The 18,557-nt window shown below is 36.8% G+C and overlaps 2 protein-coding genes across 6 annotated transcripts; one reads left to right on the top strand and one right to left on the bottom strand.

Moving 5' to 3' along the window:
- The first annotated feature begins 1,515 nt into the window (after positions 1–1,515).
- On the top strand, positions 1,516–5,331 carry LOC110634178 (transport inhibitor response 1-like protein). The gene is made up of 3 exons (XM_021783113.2): positions 1,516–2,632; positions 3,100–3,601; positions 3,685–5,331. Exons 1-3 carry the CDS (start codon positions 1,965–1,967, stop codon positions 4,441–4,443), a joined length of 1,929 nt encoding a protein of 642 aa, XP_021638805.2. The 5' UTR covers positions 1,516–1,964; the 3' UTR covers positions 4,444–5,331.
- Positions 5,332–9,939: 4,608 nt separating this feature from the next.
- On the bottom strand, positions 9,940–18,557 carry LOC110634179 (pyridoxine/pyridoxamine 5'-phosphate oxidase 1, chloroplastic). 5 transcript variants are annotated; one of them, XM_058137978.1, is made up of 15 exons: positions 18,347–18,551; positions 18,036–18,221; positions 17,808–17,846; positions 16,894–17,061; positions 16,694–16,799; positions 16,068–16,234; positions 15,681–15,923; positions 15,414–15,502; positions 13,317–13,367; positions 13,127–13,217; positions 11,973–12,077; positions 11,810–11,880; positions 11,414–11,509; positions 10,511–10,619; positions 9,940–10,377 (listed from the first exon to the last, which is right to left on the bottom strand). In XM_058137978.1, exons 1-14 carry the CDS (start codon positions 18,464–18,466, stop codon positions 10,553–10,555), a joined length of 1,599 nt encoding a protein of 532 aa, XP_057993961.1. In that variant the 5' UTR covers positions 18,467–18,551; the 3' UTR covers positions 9,940–10,377; positions 10,511–10,552. The 5 variants fall into 5 exon arrangements, 4 of the variants coding, with proteins under 4 accessions (XP_057993961.1, XP_057993962.1, XP_057993959.1 ...); XM_058137979.1 differs by having other exon boundaries at positions 9,940–10,363; XM_058137976.1 differs by having other exon boundaries at positions 9,940–10,393; positions 18,347–18,550.

The raw sequence follows: 18,557 nt of genomic DNA, 5'->3' as shown, positions 1-18,557 counted from the left end.
TCATAGAGGAACAAATAACAAATCTTTGTAACGAAAAAATATAAAGGGCTAACGCAAGTAAAATTCTCACACCAAAGAGCTTAAAGGGAAAGAAGAAAAAGAAATAAGAGGGAGAAAATTTAAAAAAATAGCTAAAATTGAGTTATATATAATTAGATAATATTAAAACTAAATAAATCAAGAATAGTGTAAATTATATATATTAGCACAGTTAATATTTTTTATATAGCTTTTGAAAAAAAAATCATATTAATGAATTTTTTTTTATATTATTTAACAAAGGTTTTTTTTTTATGCTTTTTAAAAATGTATTGAAACTGCCGCAGGCAATAAAATAATCATAGAGAAGTAATCTCACGGGGAAGGTTTGGCGCGTGAAGAAGACGGAAATCAGAGTGGGCCATGTAAGCTGTGTCAGCCTTTACTGAAGGGTCAAAGGAAGTCCATCCTAAAGCTTCAGTAAGTACTGGACTTTGATTGGACCGTGTCTTTTACTTAAATTAGTAAAGCGTAGAGATAAAGGGCTCTAATATTCTTTGGATAATTAACAAAAGATCCTCGTGAAATTTGTCCTTTCATTTTGTTTTATTTATAAAGTAAACCCATTCCCTATTTTCGATTTTACGTTTTTCATCTCTTCTCCACTTTTATTACTCTTAACTATTAGCTAAAGAAAGTTAAATTTTTTGAATTTAAATTTTAATTAAAATTAATTAACTAGTATGAAATTTATACATAAATATATTTATAAGTGGCTCAATTTAAAATAAAATAAACTCTAATATTGTATTAAAAAAATAAATTAAATTTAATTTTAATTTAATAACTAATTTAAGAAAAAAAAATTACTCAAATCTTATAAATTATTCAAATGTCTCATTCTAAATTAATGTGGACAATAAAAGTTTTCATTGAAGTTGTTAGAATTAAAAATTTTGTTTTTAAAAATCAACATGATAATGATTTTTCAGTAACATGAATTATAAATATATATATATCATAAATAAAGAAAATATAAGTAAAGTGGCAATTATGATAAAGCTTCAAACAAAAAGATTAGTTAAAAAGTGGCAATTATCACGTATTTCTTTTATATGTTTTCTGATTATCTATCGAATATCTGATAAAAAAATTAAAAAAAAGATTATCTATCGAATAATGAAAATGGACTTTAAAAAATAATGTTTTTAGAGAAAGCTGAAATCATATAAAAATGCTTAAATTTATTAGTGAGATAAGGACAAGCAACTTCACAGTTGTTACTATCAATTCAAAAAAAAAAAAAAAAATAGTGTGTTACCATATTTTTGATTCTCCATCGACAGCAAAATTTTGAACCTGGCTCGATAATGACCTCAAGTAAACGTTCTACCACAAAGTCAATGGCTTGAAGCTGAACTATGACAACTAGCCTGCAATGGAGTTTATTGTAGAGAAAAATATTTTTCAAAATATATTAATTAAAAGAATTATTAAGTTTAATATATTTTACAACGTCTTTTACAAAATCTTAACAATCATAGATTCATAGACAGTGGAGGAGAAGAAAATCTAAAAACAGGAAAAATTAGTAGAAAAAGATTGTAATTAAAGGGAAAAAAAAGCTTGTAAAAAGAAGGAAAAAAAAATCCCAAATAATGGAGGAGAGCCATTGGATATTGCAGATGAGAGTGAGAGAGAGAGAGAGAGAGAGAGAGAGAGAGAGAGAGAGAGAGAGGCATGGAGAATCCCAATGCTCAGTCTATCAGACATCACAGCCTAGTCTTCACACCCTCTTGTCACCAATTATGCTATTGCTACTAAACTAATCCCTGCTTCTTTCTCTTTTTCCTACAACACACGGTCCTCTTGCATCTTCTACTCCCATCAAACTCTCTTCTTCTTCCTCTTCTTCTTCTTCCCCGAACCAACTGAACCCATGATCTGAAATTTGATACCCAATCAACAACCATTGCCTTTTTTTTATGGTCATCAACAAAAAACCCAGATCGCATAATCACTCTCTGAACCCAAATTTCATGAGAGAGGATCGAACTGAAATGTCTGAAGACGACGACCGATCGCCGCCTTCTGATTCTGTTACCACCACTGATTCGTGTTTCAGCAAGACCCAGACTCGTACTTCTGGTTCTACTTCTGGGTCTGGACCCAGTTCTGTACCTGAATTCCAAGCTCCCTACCCTGACCAAGTCCTGGAAAATGTCCTCGAGAACGTTCTCTGCTTCTTAACCTCTCGGCGCGACAGAAACGCCGCGTCATTGGTCTGCAGGTCGTGGTACCGTGTTGAGGCGCTCACCCGATCCGAACTCTTCATTGGGAACTGCTATGCCCTCTCCCCTCGACGCGCCACGTCGCGGTTCACCCGAATCCGATCCGTAACACTGAAGGGGAAACCCCGTTTCGCCGATTTCAATCTTTTGCCGCCCACTTGGGGAGCCTACTTCGCGCCTTGGGTTTCTGCCATGGCTAAGGCGTACCCGTGGCTCGAGAAGCTTCACCTAAAGCGCATGACCGTGACGGACGACGATCTCGCGCTTCTTGCAGAGTCCTTTTCCGGGTTTAAGGAGCTCGTGCTTGTGTGTTGTGATGGTTTTGGTACTAGCGGGCTCGCTTATGTTGCTAGCAAGTGCAGGTATGCTATTCTAGAGCGTATGCGTATTGGGTTGTAGTTTATGCAAGTATCGGCTGATTAGATCTGGTTTTAGTGTTGGCTTATAGCTGTTGGTCTATTGGTTAAGGCGATATAAAAGTTAAACTTCACTGGGTTTTGTTGATTCTGTTTGTGTTTGTTATTTTGTTTTAAGTTTAAGTTCTGGAGATTAGCATCATCACTTTCTGGGTTTGCATTTATAGAAGGAATATTTAGATCTGTATCGAGTTTGAAACTGATCATAAGTTACTTAACTAGGGTTGGGATTGTTGGCGATTCTGGTGATCTGTTTCGTTAATTGGATTTTGATGGTAATATGAATCTAAATAACGCTTTTTCAGTACCTTGACTATTAAAGAATTGATTCAAATTATTAAAATTTGCAATGAGAATAGTTATTTCATTGATGAACTTATAACTTCTTCTGGATTGCTGTGTCTTCTGTACAGACAACTGAGAGTGCTTGATCTGATTGAATCTGAGGTATCAGATGATGAAGTTGATTGGATATCATGTTTTCCAGAGAGTGAAATGTGTCTCGAATCTCTGATTTTTGATTGCGTCGACTGCCCCATCAATTTTGATGCATTGGAGAGGCTGGTTGCGCGGTCACCTTCACTGAGGAAACTCAGGTTGAACCGATCTGTTTCAATTGGCCAGCTACACCGATTGATGGTACGAGCTCCACAACTCACACATCTTGGGACAGGATCATTTCGACCATCAGAGGATGTGGCTCACGGTGAACAAGAACCAGATTATGTATCTGCATTTGCTGCTTGCGAATCCTTAGTTTGCCTATCTGGCTTTAGGGAAATCGTTCCAGACTACTTGCCAGCAATTTACCCAGTTTGTGCCAATCTCACTTCTCTGAACTTAAGCTATGCAAATATCAATGCGGAGCAGCTTAGACCCATAATACGCAATTGCCATAAGCTTCAGATTTTGTGGGTATGTGTTATAAGGTGTAGCTTTTTACTTGGCGGTGCACAGAAGTGCATGTTTGGAAGCTGACTCTGGTTTTCTTTCTGCAGGTCCTTGATTCAATATGTGATGAAGGACTTCAGGCTGTGGCTGCAACATGCAAGGAACTCCATGAGTTGCGGGTTTTCCCTATTGATGCATGTGAGGATAGCGAAGGCCCTGTTTCTGAAGTTGGTCTCCAAGCAATTTCGGAGGGTTGTAGAAAGCTTCAATCTATTTTATATTTTTGCCAACGGATGACAAATGCAGCTGTTATAGCAATGTCAAAGAACTGCCCAGATCTTGTTGTGTTCCGTCTTTGTATAATGGGACGTCACAGGCCAGATCATGTCACTGGAGAACCTATGGATGAAGGATTTGGAGCCATTGTCATGAATTGTAAGAATCTCACTCGGCTTGCTGTATCAGGTTTATTGACTGATAGAGCTTTCAGTTATATTGGAAGATATGGGAAAACAGTAAGGACCCTGTCTGTTGCTTTTGCTGGGGATAGTGACATGGGGCTGAAGTATGTGCTTGAGGGCTGCCCCAGATTGCAGAAGCTTGAGATTAGAGATAGTCCATTTGGGGATGCAGCCTTGCTTTCTGGTCTGCATCACTATTACAACATGAGATTCCTTTGGATGTCTTCCTGTAAGTTAACTTCTGGTGGTTGCCAGCAGATTGCTCGAGCTTTGCCCCGTCTGGTAGTGGAAGTGATTAATGATGAAGCTGATGAAGACATGGGTAATTTTGTTGATAAGTTATACATGTATAGATCTCTTGAAGGGCCAAGAGATGATGCACCAAAGGTTGTTTCCATCTTGTAGGCATTTGCACTGCAGGAAGATGTATCAGATATTCTTATTTTGGCTATTGGACAAGTGGCAAGCATTTTTTTTCTTTTTGCGGGAATGTTGAATTCAGGAAGAACTGGTTATATTAGCCCGCAAGGTCTATAATTTTTGTTGGAGAAAGTTGAGTAAACAACTTCTGCCCTTGTCCTGTGATGTTACGTATGGCATTCAAAGCAGAAACTCTATGAAGGACCACAATTATTTTCTTTGCTTTGGTTCTTGAGGAGGACTCGATCAAGAAGGGGCTAATGAAGAAGATAGATCTCTCTGTAACAAGTAGACCACTTGATCTTGTTTGTATTCAGATGCTTCTAAATTTTTATGTTTCTTTTCCGTCATACTCATTTGATCATAAACGAGAAGGCTGCCAGAGAAAAGGGATGGAAGGCACATTTTGGGGTTTGGGGTGGGGTGGGGGGTGTGGGTGGTGGTGGTGGGGGGAGGTGGGGGTGTGGAGAGAAGATAATTTTCTATCCTTTGTTATGAAGAAAATCAAGATCGGTTGAAATTTGAAATGATGTTGGAAATGTGAAGGAACTTTTCTTTCACCATAATGCCATCAGCAGAGGAGAATCCAGAGAGCAAAATTAAGGAGCAAGCATTCACCTTTTAGAAGAAATGGATCTTATTTTTTATTCAAATGGTAGCTAGTCCGAGTTGAAGCTGGTGACTGGTGAGAACTATATCCCAGATTGATACACCTCCCTCTCTCTCTCTCTCTCTCTCTCTCAACGTTTGTTTTCTTAAGATGTGATGTTGTAGCACCTGACTGTTGAATTTATTATTGTTATTGTTAGCCAATGTTGAGATAGGTCATAAATGCTAAATATTCATATGTGAATGGACCATAATACTTCAGAAGACTGTTTTTCTTTTGCCTGCCTTTTTTTTCCTAATTTTATTTTATTATCTTGAATTTGGAATGATCCATTGACAGTGAGGGCCATTAATAATGTATGGAAAGTGTTTGTACAAGTACATGTTGCAGGGCCCTTTATACCGTGTGGGGTTCCATTTGATGAGAATCCCAGTTCTCAAGGATGTGGATGGTCGTGATCATATATCATATGTCTACAAGGGATTTTACATTGGGTTCATGGTAGTCTACTGAATTAGCTGCTAAATTAACCTCTTTGTGTGCGCGACTTATATCATATGCTTCTTTCTATAGTTGGGGGTGGGGCCAATTATTTGATGATTTGTCACACCCCTGCGTTTGCGTTATAAAGCAGCCAAGCCCACCAATGCTTTGTGTGTCCATCTCTCTCTCTCTCTCTCTCTCTCTCTCCCTCTCTCTCTCATTATTATGAGAGAAATCCATCTCCTTTGTTTGTTGGTATTCTCTCTGGCAGGATGAAAAAAGCAAACTTATCATCAAAGTGGGATCTGACTGTGCAATTGAATAAGTAATGGGAAGCAAAGCTTAGGCTTCCTTTCTTGTCCAATGTCTATCTATCCATTTGCGCCTGTGGGAGTAGCAAGTATGTGTATTCTTCTCTCCTCTTTTCTTTGATGAATCATTAGTATCACATGTGTGGTTACCTATAAAGTAGTAGATATCAATGGTGATAGGGTAAGAGAAGAGAAGGGGTTGTTGTATATTCAACGAAAACAATAAAAAGAACAGTTGGTACTACCAGGTTCAGCTTATCCAACATTTTTTTTAATGGGTTATGGTGGGAATAGTCCTTCCAAAGAATGGTGGCCTCTGCTTTTTATAATGTTGATTATTATTATTATTATCCATCTGTTCTCACAGTAAGGGTTTGATTTATCTTTTTGAGCAATGGTAGGTTGTCCCCAGAGAAAAAGGTTAAATGGAAAAAAATGATAATGACCTTACACAAGGGCTAGGATTGGCATCATTCAAAATCTTGGCCCTTAGATAATGTGAATGGTGAAGTGCCTCCCTCTCCTTGATGGCTTACCTACTAGACATGTCCTATCGACTATCATTTGATAGAGAGACTTTCATTTAATTGAATGGTCATGATTGAATAAGAGCATCACTCCTCAGCATCCATTTTTGTTTAGCACATGCCCTCCACTGTTTGCTAACCCGATGCATCATTATCATATTTGTATCTCACAATCACTAAGTTTAGGCTGAAACTGTGCTGATTGGTGGATGCCCCACCACCAGATCAATCTATCTGTACGGTATGGAAGGTGGGATACAATTAATGGGTCTAAAATAATATTAAAACATGATGTCTCATGTAATCATGCATTTAATAATAATTAATATCATTTGTTTCGTTAAACAATATAATGGAGCAGGATCAACCAGCTAACCAACAAACTAACAAACAACGATTCCAACTAATACATATTGGCAGCGGGTGGTGGGGGTGGTGGTTGTGATGGTGGTGATATGGGTGTGGAAATGAAATAAAAAGTCGTCAGTGAAGATAAAAAAAAAAAAAAAAAAATGGTTTTTCACAACTTTTGTCTGTTAAGCCCATTAAAGGACAAGGTCAACCACTAAAGTATGCTCTCTCTCTCTCGTGCTGCTCCACTATTAATTTTTCCTCCATTCTCTCTCTCTTAGTGTTTATATATATTCTATGCTTTGAGCCCTTTTCCATGCACTATTTCCAGGATTGATATTATTGCTTTTTCGCAAGTGAGCCTCTGCTGCGATTCCGTGTTCTATTTGGAAGATTTTTGCACATTTGTTCTCTTTTAACATTTACAGACAAAATGAAGCATCGCTATTCACTGCCTGTAGCAAGAAATTAACCATTTCGAATTATATCCTTCTAATTTAACCATTAACACACATATAAATTCTTGTCCATTCTGCAGATAATCTTCTCAACTATAATTTTATGTGGTAAATTTAGATTGTGAATATTTTGAATTGCGAGTTAATTCATATTTCCATTTTGTTGCCGACAGATTTTTTTTTTTTTTTAATCAAATAATTTGGAAAAGTTTGATGGTATTAGGCTTTGAGCCATTTGTATTGACAACTTTGCGAAACATGAGATGCTTAGTGAGAAGAGGTATTATCTTACTTAGCTAAGAAAAAGATGCATAACCAATTCTTTTGGAAATTGTGGGCATAACAATCATATCAAACAAAAACACATTTTGTCACAAACCTAATTCTTTTGACTTGTGTATCGAGTGGTTATTGTTTTCCTTCAATATTAATTAATTACCACAAATATAATCATAAAATGTCAAAACACCTCAAAGTTAGAGCTGCTGATCTCGTAGAGTGTTTAGGGGGTGGGGGGGTGCGGGTGGTGGGGAGTGTGAGTGAGAGGAGGGGAGGATATGTTTGACTGAGAGCGATCCTCTCTCTCACCCATGCATGCACTTGCACATTGCTGTAAGTGTCACAGAAAGGGGAAAAATGCTGAGTCGGTGATGGAATTGGAAAGATATTATTTTTTTGGTTTATGATGTGAAGATGATAAGCAATCTCTGATTTTTTACGTACTTACTCAAAGATTGGCATATTTAGCTTCATTTAGAAACATCTTTCGATAATTAAGTTAAAAAAAAAAAATTAATAATTCACATGCATGGAATCCCCTGATCGTCCGCGTCAAAGATTAATCAAAATAAAATCGATAAAAATGATGATGAGCATTGCAAGTTGCTGGTGAGAGGAGAAGCTTATTCAATAGGCCATAGTAACTTATAAAATATAGGGATGTACAGGTAGGATTGAGGCAATCTCTCCCTAAGAATTGCCCTTAGGAGGCCCGAGGAAGGAGGAGAGTATCGCACGGCCTCCGTCATAGTCTAAGATATGTGGGGGTCCGTTTTCATCTGTTTAATTGGTTACACCATTATATGCTTGCTTGAACATAGATACAAGACAGCCCCACTACTTCGAATCTTCTTCTTTTTTTTTTCCCAATTCAGAAAAGCAATGAGAATTTTTATCCTAAAGCTTTAGAATCGTACGGTGTATCTTATGAAATGACTTAAATAGAAAACGCAGTCTGACAGGTAACTTCGAATTAAAACTAATATACCTTTTTTTTTTTCCGACAAAAACTAATATACCTAATAACCTCGAAATGTTGAACATCCATGAAATTTTGATTTTAATGTAAGCATAATAACAATTGCAATTGAAGGAATTCTATATAAATGTCACTCTACGGGATTATCTTATGGAAAAGTATGGAAGTTATCTCATTTTCAAATGTTTTTCCTCTTGACAATGATGCTTATGGGCGGATGATCATGCACCTAAAACCAAACGCATCCCTAATGAAAGACTTTCTGTCAAACATCCTCTAGGGCATCTCTCTGAGTCCCAGTTTGGCCAGGATGTGGCCCCTTACTCAGCATCGGGTCAACCTCCATTAATGGATGTTCATGAGCTTTCCTACTGTGAATGTTTCTCTAGGAGTCAAATGGCCCCCCAAAAATTCCTTAACCTGTTCCAATGCTTATGACTCGTGAATTTTGATCAAACAACTGTACCCACTTTGGAGAGATATCTCTATTCCTATCAAGGGATCATAGACCTTTGTGGATCTAATCTTGAAGAGAGGGTAAGAGAGAGAATCTACTAATCATTTATCCTGTACAACTCACAAAATTTCCCCCACCTCTAGTTCTTGGATCTCTAGTGCGATGCATAATGACAAGAAAGGAACAGGAATTCTAAGACCCTGAGATGTTTGATGTTCCACTAACCCCCTTTGAAAAGAAAGTGGAGTGGTCACCTTGGCATCAGATAAATTGGCCTTTCAGAAAAGCACCGTGTCAGAATTCGGCTTCAGCTGGTCAAAAGAACCTTGAAAAGAAACTCTTGATTTTTTTTCATTGTGGAGCCCAGTTTGGTCAGGATCAACATTAATCTCCTCCAACCACACCAATATTTAATATCAACTAGAATCCGTTGAGGAAACCACCAAACTTTGGGACATGCTTATACTGATTTGAAAAGATCCAACTTCACCTTTGCATAAAGAGACTTCCAAAATTTTTCTCTTTAAACTTTCTGCTATACAAATAAGGAAAAATATGAGTAGACCATGGATGAACATCAAGTTTCCAGAGTTAACACCACACATGATACAAAGCTATAAATACCAGAACTCACATTTTGATATCATCAATTATCCATCTGAGGCCCAAACTATGAAGATGGAATTTAAGGAAAGCTTAAAAGATCCAGTAATAAAGAGACTTACCATTATAACCGTTGCAAATTAACTGTGGCATTTGGAGTATTCAGGCCTTTCATCTTTACACAACTTCTGCCAAGCCCACCATCAGTGCAGTTACGTTACACTAGATAACTGTCAAACTTGTACTTCACTGGTAAAATCATAATGAAGAGGATTTTTAAAAGATTTCGAAGGTTTAATGGCTCATTCAACCCTATTGAAACTCTCTCCTTTATGCCAAACAAAAGGGAGTAATTGCATGACTTGTCGAAGAGCTGTTATCTTATGCAAAACTCGAGGATAGGGAAGACAACCAAAGAGGGAATGGCATAACTAGTAAATAATATATCTGGAACGTTTGTACACAATACAGACAACAAAGCTGCATATTAACAAGGGCAGGAACATCCTTTGGAAGAAAAATACGACCATACATATTTTTGAAGCGAATGAAACTTGAGTTCTGATGTAATAAGAATAGCTTGAAACCATTTCTTTGCACTCAAAATAAAAAATAGTGGAAGCAACTGCATTTACTACATCCACCACTTTGCTGCATGTTACGTTTTTTCACAAATAGTTCACTGGTTATCATTCAAAACCAGTCTTCCAATAAACCGCAATTCCAAAATCGCAACCCTCCACTAATGCTGTTCGCTTAAAACTTATACTTGATGAGTGTCAAATCGGCAATCTTATCTGAGTCATTTGCTTCCTTGGAGAGTTACAATTTATTACTCTCATGGCACCTTCTGGAATGCAACTAACACATCAGAACACTTGTGTGTGAGAGACAGAGAGAGAAAGAGAGAGGGAGAGAGAGAAACAAAGTGTTAAACATGCATAGCGCGAATCAAAAAAAATAAATAAGCACACTGCAGTTTATGGTGAGATACCATGAATGGTGAACTTCACAACGAAGAAGCTGAAAATACTAGTCAGGGAGCCAACCGCACAATTGTCCATACTTGCCTCCCATTGATCTCTTGAGGAGTATATTGCAACCTGCAAAGAATGCATAATACATACATTAGCAATGGGGCCAACTCATTTGAATTGAACACACTTGTTCAAACATCTCTTTCTGTATGTCCATCCCACTTCCCATTTCCTGTTTTCAGTAACGATCAGAAACTATTAATGGAATAAGTTGTTCCTAACATCCCTGCTATTTATCATAAAAAGTAAAAATACATTTTATTTTGTGAATTATCTCTGCAATTCCTAGTGAAGGAATTGCCCAATGTCTCACAACATTTTGGCTAAAAAAGCATTTACTTAATACAAACACAAGAAACATAAAATGAGTTACCCAACAACATTGTTTCTAAAACAATCATTCAGTTAATAAAAACACGAGACAAATAAAATGAAGTAATTTCAATAGATCTGGATGCAAATCCATATTTTGTGCAAGCAAATAGGACAAGCAACACATGAGACAGGAGGGAAGGGGGACTTCCACCCAAAATCCAGGTACAACTTTTTTGGGTCAATACTGAAACAAATGTAAAACAGATAAGGTAATCAATTCATGAATAAAGTTTAAGTTGCATGTATGATGTCCACACAACCATGAAGGTGAAAATGTAAGGATCTGGCAGACCTCATCCACTGGTCGACCAAGTTAGCCCCAAGTAGAAACCCCCTGCTATGTCCATACCAGCCCACATTAAAACAGATTGTGTCCACAAACTATGATTTATTATTTTTCAGTTGGTTGAAAACTACCAAAGTTGCTCCATTCCATTTTTACAGGCATTGTAGATAATAAAGCCGGAGTAATGGATGGAAATAACCTGTCATGCAAGCGAGACTGCTGTCCTTGCCAAAACTCAAAAAGATCTGGTTTAAGCTTGTATCCTCCCCAGGATTTAGGTTTTGGGATCAAATTTCTGCAGTCAGAAGAAAGGACAAGAGAGAGAGTGAGGAGAGATTTTTATAATTGCTTTCTACGAAAGTAAAGAGCCATACACCTCATAAATCAGGAAAAGAAAAAAAACCTGCAAATCCCAACACTAAAAATCCAGAATAATCATTTTATGAGAAGTTAATCATGAAACGTTAGTCACCATCTTTCAACTAAAAGATAATAGAAGCAATATCACAGATTTTTTCTTTTCAAAAAAAAATAAAGAGAAAGGAAAACGCTTAAAGATTAACCTGTTGGATAAAAATGGAAAAGTTCAACTTACACATCAGAGAACTTTTCCTCTAATTCTTTGAATTGTTGGTATAGAACATGCCTTCCAGGAACTATAGTACTCTAAAGTAAGAAAGAGAGTTATAACTGTCAGCTATACAAAAAAGCAGTTTCATGTATCGGATACAACTTGATACATGGAAAGTAAAAGAAACCTGCTTGCTAATTATTGCTCCAATCTGACTTCCTCGAGGGCGGCTATGGAAGTATTGTTCAGATTCCTTATCTGAGACTTTCTGCACAGATCCTTCCACCCTCACCTAAAAGTCACATTTAATAAAATGTTAGGCAAAGGACCAACTGCTAGATGAACCTCAAAACAACAAAATACTCCCCCATTATTCTTAACACACTTCCATCACTATATAACACTTAATGAGGCTTCTGAACAGTACCAACAGTGACTATAAATGAAGTATAAAGGAATCTCCATAATGACAAGGTCTTGCTTTCTCCTTCCTACTTTCTTTGTAATCTCTAAGTGAAGTCAGCTAAAGTCATCATCTGGTTCATAACTTCAGACATTTGTAGCCAGTGAAAACTAAATGACGTCATTGCTATTTTAATTGTTGCTGCTATGCCGTTGACAACCATTCTGCAACTGCTTAGTAATTCCTAGCCTCAACAACTGCAGCATGCTGTCATATAACATACCTTGCTTGGAAAGACACTGCTGTCCCTTGCTCTACCCTGTTATCTCACATGGCAAAGATCTGACTTCTTGGACAAAACACTTAATGGAAAAAGTGCATAAAATGAACTGTAACAATTTTGTGAATGTCGATTAAAGCCAAAATACATATGAAATAGAAAAAGCGTAAAATGCTACTCTCTCCAAAGGATGAATCAAATCATTATAGTACTGACGTGCTTCAGTAACAGAAAAAAAGAGGGATTTTTTTCTTTTTTTTTTTTTTTGGGGAGGTGGGTGGGGGGTTGGGAAGTTGGGGGGGACGCCTAAATGAGAAAAATGCTGATCAATAGCTTCATCCAATACATGTTACCAGATGCTAGATTCATAAAGGGTCTAAAATCCTTATTTTTGAATTTCACAAAAATTGTTTCTTGCTGCCATTCCATTCCCAAATGGAGTAAGAAGGTTTATCATTATACATATGGTTACCAGATTTCCTCATTAGGCATCTGATATTGACTCACATACAGAATAGATCAATTAGAAAATCCTCTTATAATCCTTCCATCTAATGAAAGCTCCAAAATCCCAAAATATACAGAGGGGGCAAAGAGGAGAAAAGGAAAAAAAAATAAAGTTGTTCAGGCCAACCTCAACACAAGAAATATGCAATACCTGCCGATTAAGACCATCCCAGTAGAAAAGAAGTGATGCTCCAGGATTTTCAGATAATTGATGTGCCTTTCTACTTTCATAATTGGTGCACCTAAGTGTAAAATTTGCAGCAAGATTAAAAATCACAAGCTGTTCTAGAAACACAATAAGGATCTCATTACTACCATGACAGTAATGGAATAACACTAACCAGACAAACCCATCTTTATCAATTCCTTTCAACAATACCATTCTAGATGAGCTGCAGCAGAAAGTAACATGACATAAAACGACTAATCAGGTCATAACCAAAGGTATAAAATGCGAATCGAGAATGAAGCATATTCCACAAGATAATCAACAAAATGAGTACAAAATGAAAAGTCTTTTGAACAATATACCCAATGTCATAGAATGTGACTCATTTTTCTCTTCATTAAACAGGGGAAAGTATTTGCAATGTGGGACCTCTAATCATCTCATTTTCATTCGTAAACATCAATAATGCAAGAGAACTTTAACACTGAAAAGAAAATTGTCAAGGAGGTTCATTCTTAGACAGAACCACTACTAATTAGGAAATTGTCTTACAGCATTCATCTCTATAATATACATGGATCTAGAAATGCTAAAGCCTAAAATTGTTATACGCTAATGCTTTAATAAGAATGTTGAAAAGGTGAGTTTAGAACCAAATTTATACCATTGAATAAGAGCCAGCAAAAGATACTGTTCACACTTTGAAAGGAAGCTTTTATGATACTCATGTAGGTTTAAAAGCCTAAATTAGTTAAATGAATATATATTCGCCTTTCGCATATGTTATAATTTTGCTTTTTTTTTTTCACACAATCGACTATGCTGGCATGCATCACACACTTGATAGGAAGGTGGAGACAAGCAAGGAGAATTCTAGAAGGATGGATAACAGAATGAATGGGTTGTTGGGGGAATTGTGGAGGTTACTAACACAAGGAGGGACAGCTGGCAAAAGGGTGAAAATGAGTATAAAGAGAAAGAGAGGGTGACGAGGAAGGGCATCTGTAAATTCTGATATTTTCTCTGGTTAGAGGGGCAGAGTTTTTCTCTGCATGCGAATTCTTCCTGGGGGCAGCTGTTACAGCCATTGTTATCTTGTTCTTTTACTTTCTTTAATTTTCCCTGTTGTTTGAATTCTTTCTTTGGAGATTGCTAAGTGGGAGATACATTCTGTATTGTGAAATATTGATTGTAAAGTCATTCTACCATTCTCATTTCAATACAAATTTCAGTTCCTCATACACAAAGTCTGAATTTACATTTCAAATTGTTCCTAACTCTTATCATATTTGCATTTTGCATATGTTATAATTTAGCTTTTATCAGACAATCGACTATGTTGGCATCCATCACACACTTTTCTTACACATACCAAGTATCCATATGGAAATTTGGACCAACTGAATTTTATCATTCTGGGTTGTTCTGTTGTTTATGTGATTTGTTCAGTTCTCTGTTTTCCAAATATAAATTAGGACAGCGGTAAGAAGAGAAAGAAGATAAAGGTGCCCCGGGCCCGGCGGGGGGGGGGGGTTGGGTTTGGTGGCGGGCGGGCTTCAAGATCTTTTAGTTTCCTGTGTGTTGGTTAACTGCAAGCTATTTTGGTGGATATGATTTATAAGACACTCTATTCTGCATGGTTGATGGTTATTCTTGGCTTAAAGAAGTTGCTAAGTTTTAACTTAAAAGCAAGTGATCTACATTAGCGTTAAACAAAATCAATAACATGAAACACGAAAATCCTGTTAAGAAAATGTTGGATGCAGAAACTTAGTAAAGTCTTATGTCTTCTCCTTTTTCTTCTTCTTCTTCTTTGTATTGATGTAGGAAGGTTAAAGTCTCAAGGGGGGAAAATATCTTTTTGATCCCCTCCAGTTGTGAGCAATAACTCTGTGCTGTGATTCTGCAGCACTTGTACCAATAGGTAAAACTTCTTGGCTGAAGATAGCTGGAAAGATAGATGGATGAAGGTAGCCTAAATGTAATGTTTAAAGATGTTCTACAATTTTATTATATACGCATTTCTGTAACATGATTGGAGAAACTCTCTAAATGCGCTGCTGATGATTACTATTTTTATAGATATTACATGTATCTTTCCCCTTTTTTTTTAAGAATCATTTTATAAGCCAAAATATCAATTAAAAGAATCATTATTTGTTTAGGTTCATAAGCATCCACATCAGTCATTAGTTTACCCATTTGGAAGGATGGATGTTACTAATGTAATGAGTGTCAACCAATGAATAGCAAAAGAAGAGGAACTTACGGTTTTCCATCCTGTCCAACAGTTGACAAGCACATAGCATTTGGCTCCTTCAGTCCAGCAGCCACAGCATCATCAAACCATTTGCGGAACTGCAAGATAGCAAATGACTTAATTCTGATACATTAAACTGATTTTGCAATGATTGTCACTCAAAAAAAAATAAAATAAAACCTTCCCAACTATAAGATGACAGTCATGTTGTTAAATTGCAAGCATCAAGGAAAAGGAATTCAAGTGTACATTAGCACTGATATCATCCAGACAAACCTGATCAATGGGATTAGCCTCCACCTGTTCCTCAAGGAATTCAGGAGAAATATAGTTCTCCCTTAGAGCTGATATATCAATTTGCGGAGGCTTTCCAATTCGGACACACATAGAAGTGCCAGGATATGGTGGGAGATGCAGCTTATATTTCTCCACTATTGATGGTGGGACAAACCTACCGCCTAGAAAGTGGTGTGGACCAGAAAATTTCTTTGCACACAACTTTGGAGCAGTCAAAGAAACCTATAAAATACTAATATTAACTAGATGGTTTATTTCACTAAAATAAAAAATTATATATGAAAAATAGTTTTGGAAAGTTACAATCAGAAGCTTTCAGAATATTGAGATAGAAAGAAACATAACTACTGCCCATTAGAAACATACCAACATGTCAGGTTTAATTCCTTCACCAGCAACATCGCCTTCTTCAACATTCCATCCAGATGGAATATCTACAGAGACAATAACTGAGGACTTTTGGCGAGTTTGATTGCACTCATGCAAGTAAACCAATTTTTGGATTAGATCATCAAAAGGTGGTCTTGGGGCACCTGAAATATTTGATTAATGTTAGAAGTTAAATAGGAATAAATAAGGCATCATGAGTAAAAAAGTGTTCATATTTAGATATATTACACATGTTAGCCTGGCATATTATAGAGTCTAAAGCCAGGCATATTATAGAATCTATGCCGTTAAAATAACTCAGATCAGGTAGCTTTCCTTTAAAGAGTTAAGATTTTCACAAGTTATATAAAATGACAAGAGCCTATTAAACAATAGTTCAACAACTTGAAAAGTCTCAAGAGCTAAAATTGTAACAGAACTTCTCTTTTTTAGCATTTGCATCCAATATTCCGTACACTCGCATATTATGCAAAACAACAGAAAAAAAATTATCTTAACTTGATTGACAGGTACCAGAAAAACCCAAGAAATTTTGAATTGTTCTTTCTACGGCATCAGTTTGAGCATAAATACACTTGAGTACAATAAAAACAAGTGATTACCATGGAATGAGAACCCAAACATTGCGTCTACTAGAATATCAAAGTCCTTTGACAAATCTGAAGGCAAATCTCCCACTGTCAAGAAAGGGACTGCCAGTGATTCCAGCTACAAAATTACTAAAATCAAATAAGAACACCAAAGAACTGCAGTATCTGGTGGTTCAAGTACATTTCAACTTCAACTTGCAACCACTCCATACCTGAGTAACCAGACCAGTATAAAGAGGTTTGGCAGTGCGCTTTGGATAGCAAACAAATGGTTTGTATCCAAAGTGATGCAGATGGCGAACTGCTACCAAACCATCACCACCATTGTTCCCCGGACCACAAATCGCAAGAACACGATTAAACTCGCTTGGTTTGTAAACCTGCCAAAGGATTCAATTTCAAAAAGGAAACCTGAGTCAAGTTCTTAGTTGCCCCAGCAGATTGAATTTTCTTAAATAATGATCTTGTTTTTCTTCCCCTTTTTCCACAAGGTTCTCGGCAATTATAGAGGTATAATGATATTATTTGCATTAAATAAGCCGGAAAAATTACTAATGGTCAAAGTACACAGTAACGCCAAGATGTATGAACATGCAAACTTTCAAAGTGTTCATCTATGTTCCACGCAAAGATGCAAGTACAACAAGAAAAGTGAGTTCAGCAACAATACCAATAGGTGGCCATGTTTTCTGGTTCTTTACCTAAGCAACTAATTAAATTTGTCAATGAATGTAAAAGTGCAAAGTAAAACAGACAATATAAAAGAGGGAAAAGTTTGCATTGCTAAGCACGAAGTGCAGGGTGGAGCAATTAAGGTCACAAACACACACCACACCCCCCCGCCCCCCCCCCCCCCCCCTCCCCCAAAAAAAAAAATAAATAAATAAATATATATATATATATATATATATATATATATAGTGAGAGACAGGTTCAAGGATCAGAATGAAGCAGCACAAAGTAATAGCACAACCCAAAACTTAGCATTTTCAATCATTAGCAAATAATGTTAAATTTTTCACAAATTTAAATTCTAAAAGCAAGTAAATATAAAACTTTTTGCGAGGTAGTAGTAGTAGTAGTAGAATAGTAGCAGTAATAATAAGAAGAAGAATTAAAGCATTACCTCTGCTATGGAAGTAGCAACGCTCAAACCAGCCAATTCCTGCAAATGCCGTTAGAAACATTAAAAATGCAGTAAGAAGGAAATGTAACAGTAAAAGCCGTCTAAAAAATTCAAATAACGGAGATATCGATAAGATACCTAACATTGTAATGCAATCATTGAAAAGTTATATATAATTAACAATTTGTAAGAATCAAATCAAAGTATCATGTTGACTTTTACACTGACCATCAACTGATTGACGCTAAACCCGAGAGGACCCATAAGAATCTCATCAATCTCCGCGGCTTCACGCTGCGTGAGGTAGGATATGGACACTGGACTTGTCATGCTTTGCATTACTCTAGTCGCTTCTACAGATGAATTCGAAGCAAATGAACGAATTCTCGGAAGCGAAATCGCACATGTAGAACCCTAAGAAATAAGTCATCAGAAGTTAGATACGTAAGTAATGCAGTGAAGTCTGAAAGAGAGAGAGAGAGAGAGAGAGAGAGAGACAGACAGACAGAGAGAGAGAGAGAGGAGCTTCGTGTGCTTACCCAATATTTTTTTACGAGGGGATGGTAGAGAGACCGAGAGGATTTGCAAATGGAAGGAGCGTTATGTAAATTGTGAGTGAGAGCGGAAGGGAGCAGTTGGCTGAAAAGTAAACATGTCATTTCTCGGCACTATCAGCATCAATATCATCGCTAACCAGATTCTTCTTTATTGCTGTTCTCACCATAACGAAGACATGCCCGCATCATTTTC

The sequence above is a fragment of the Hevea brasiliensis genome, chromosome 16, assembly GCF_030052815.1.
Source record: "Hevea brasiliensis isolate MT/VB/25A 57/8 chromosome 16, ASM3005281v1, whole genome shotgun sequence".
Classification (NCBI taxonomy): Eukaryota; Viridiplantae; Streptophyta; class Magnoliopsida; order Malpighiales; family Euphorbiaceae; genus Hevea; species Hevea brasiliensis.
This window is presented reverse-complemented; position numbering and strand designations above follow the sequence as displayed.

Bases quoted from the DNA above. Each gene is read 5' to 3' on its own strand.
- LOC110634178 (XM_021783113.2), top strand. From the start codon at position 1,965: ATGGTCATCAACAAAAAACCCAGATCGCATAATCACTCTCTGAACCCA. The intron at 2,633-3,099 runs GTATGCTATTCT...TCTTCTGTACAG, and splicing joins TATGTTGCTAGCAAGTGCAG to ACAACTGAGAGTGCTTGATC. The intron at 3,602-3,684 runs GTATGTGTTATA...TTCTTTCTGCAG, and splicing joins ATAAGCTTCAGATTTTGTGG to GTCCTTGATTCAATATGTGA.
- LOC110634179 (XM_058137978.1), bottom strand. From the start codon at position 18,466: ATGACATGTTTACTTTTCAGCCAACTGCTCCCTTCCGCTCTCACTCAC. The intron at 17,062-17,807 runs GTAATGCTTTAA...ATCCTTTGGCAG, and splicing joins TTGCTACTTCCATAGCAGAG to GTTTACAAACCAAGCGAGTT. The intron at 15,924-16,067 runs GTATGTTTCTAA...AGTATTTTATAG, and splicing joins GAATTAAACCTGACATGTTG to GTTTCTTTGACTGCTCCAAA.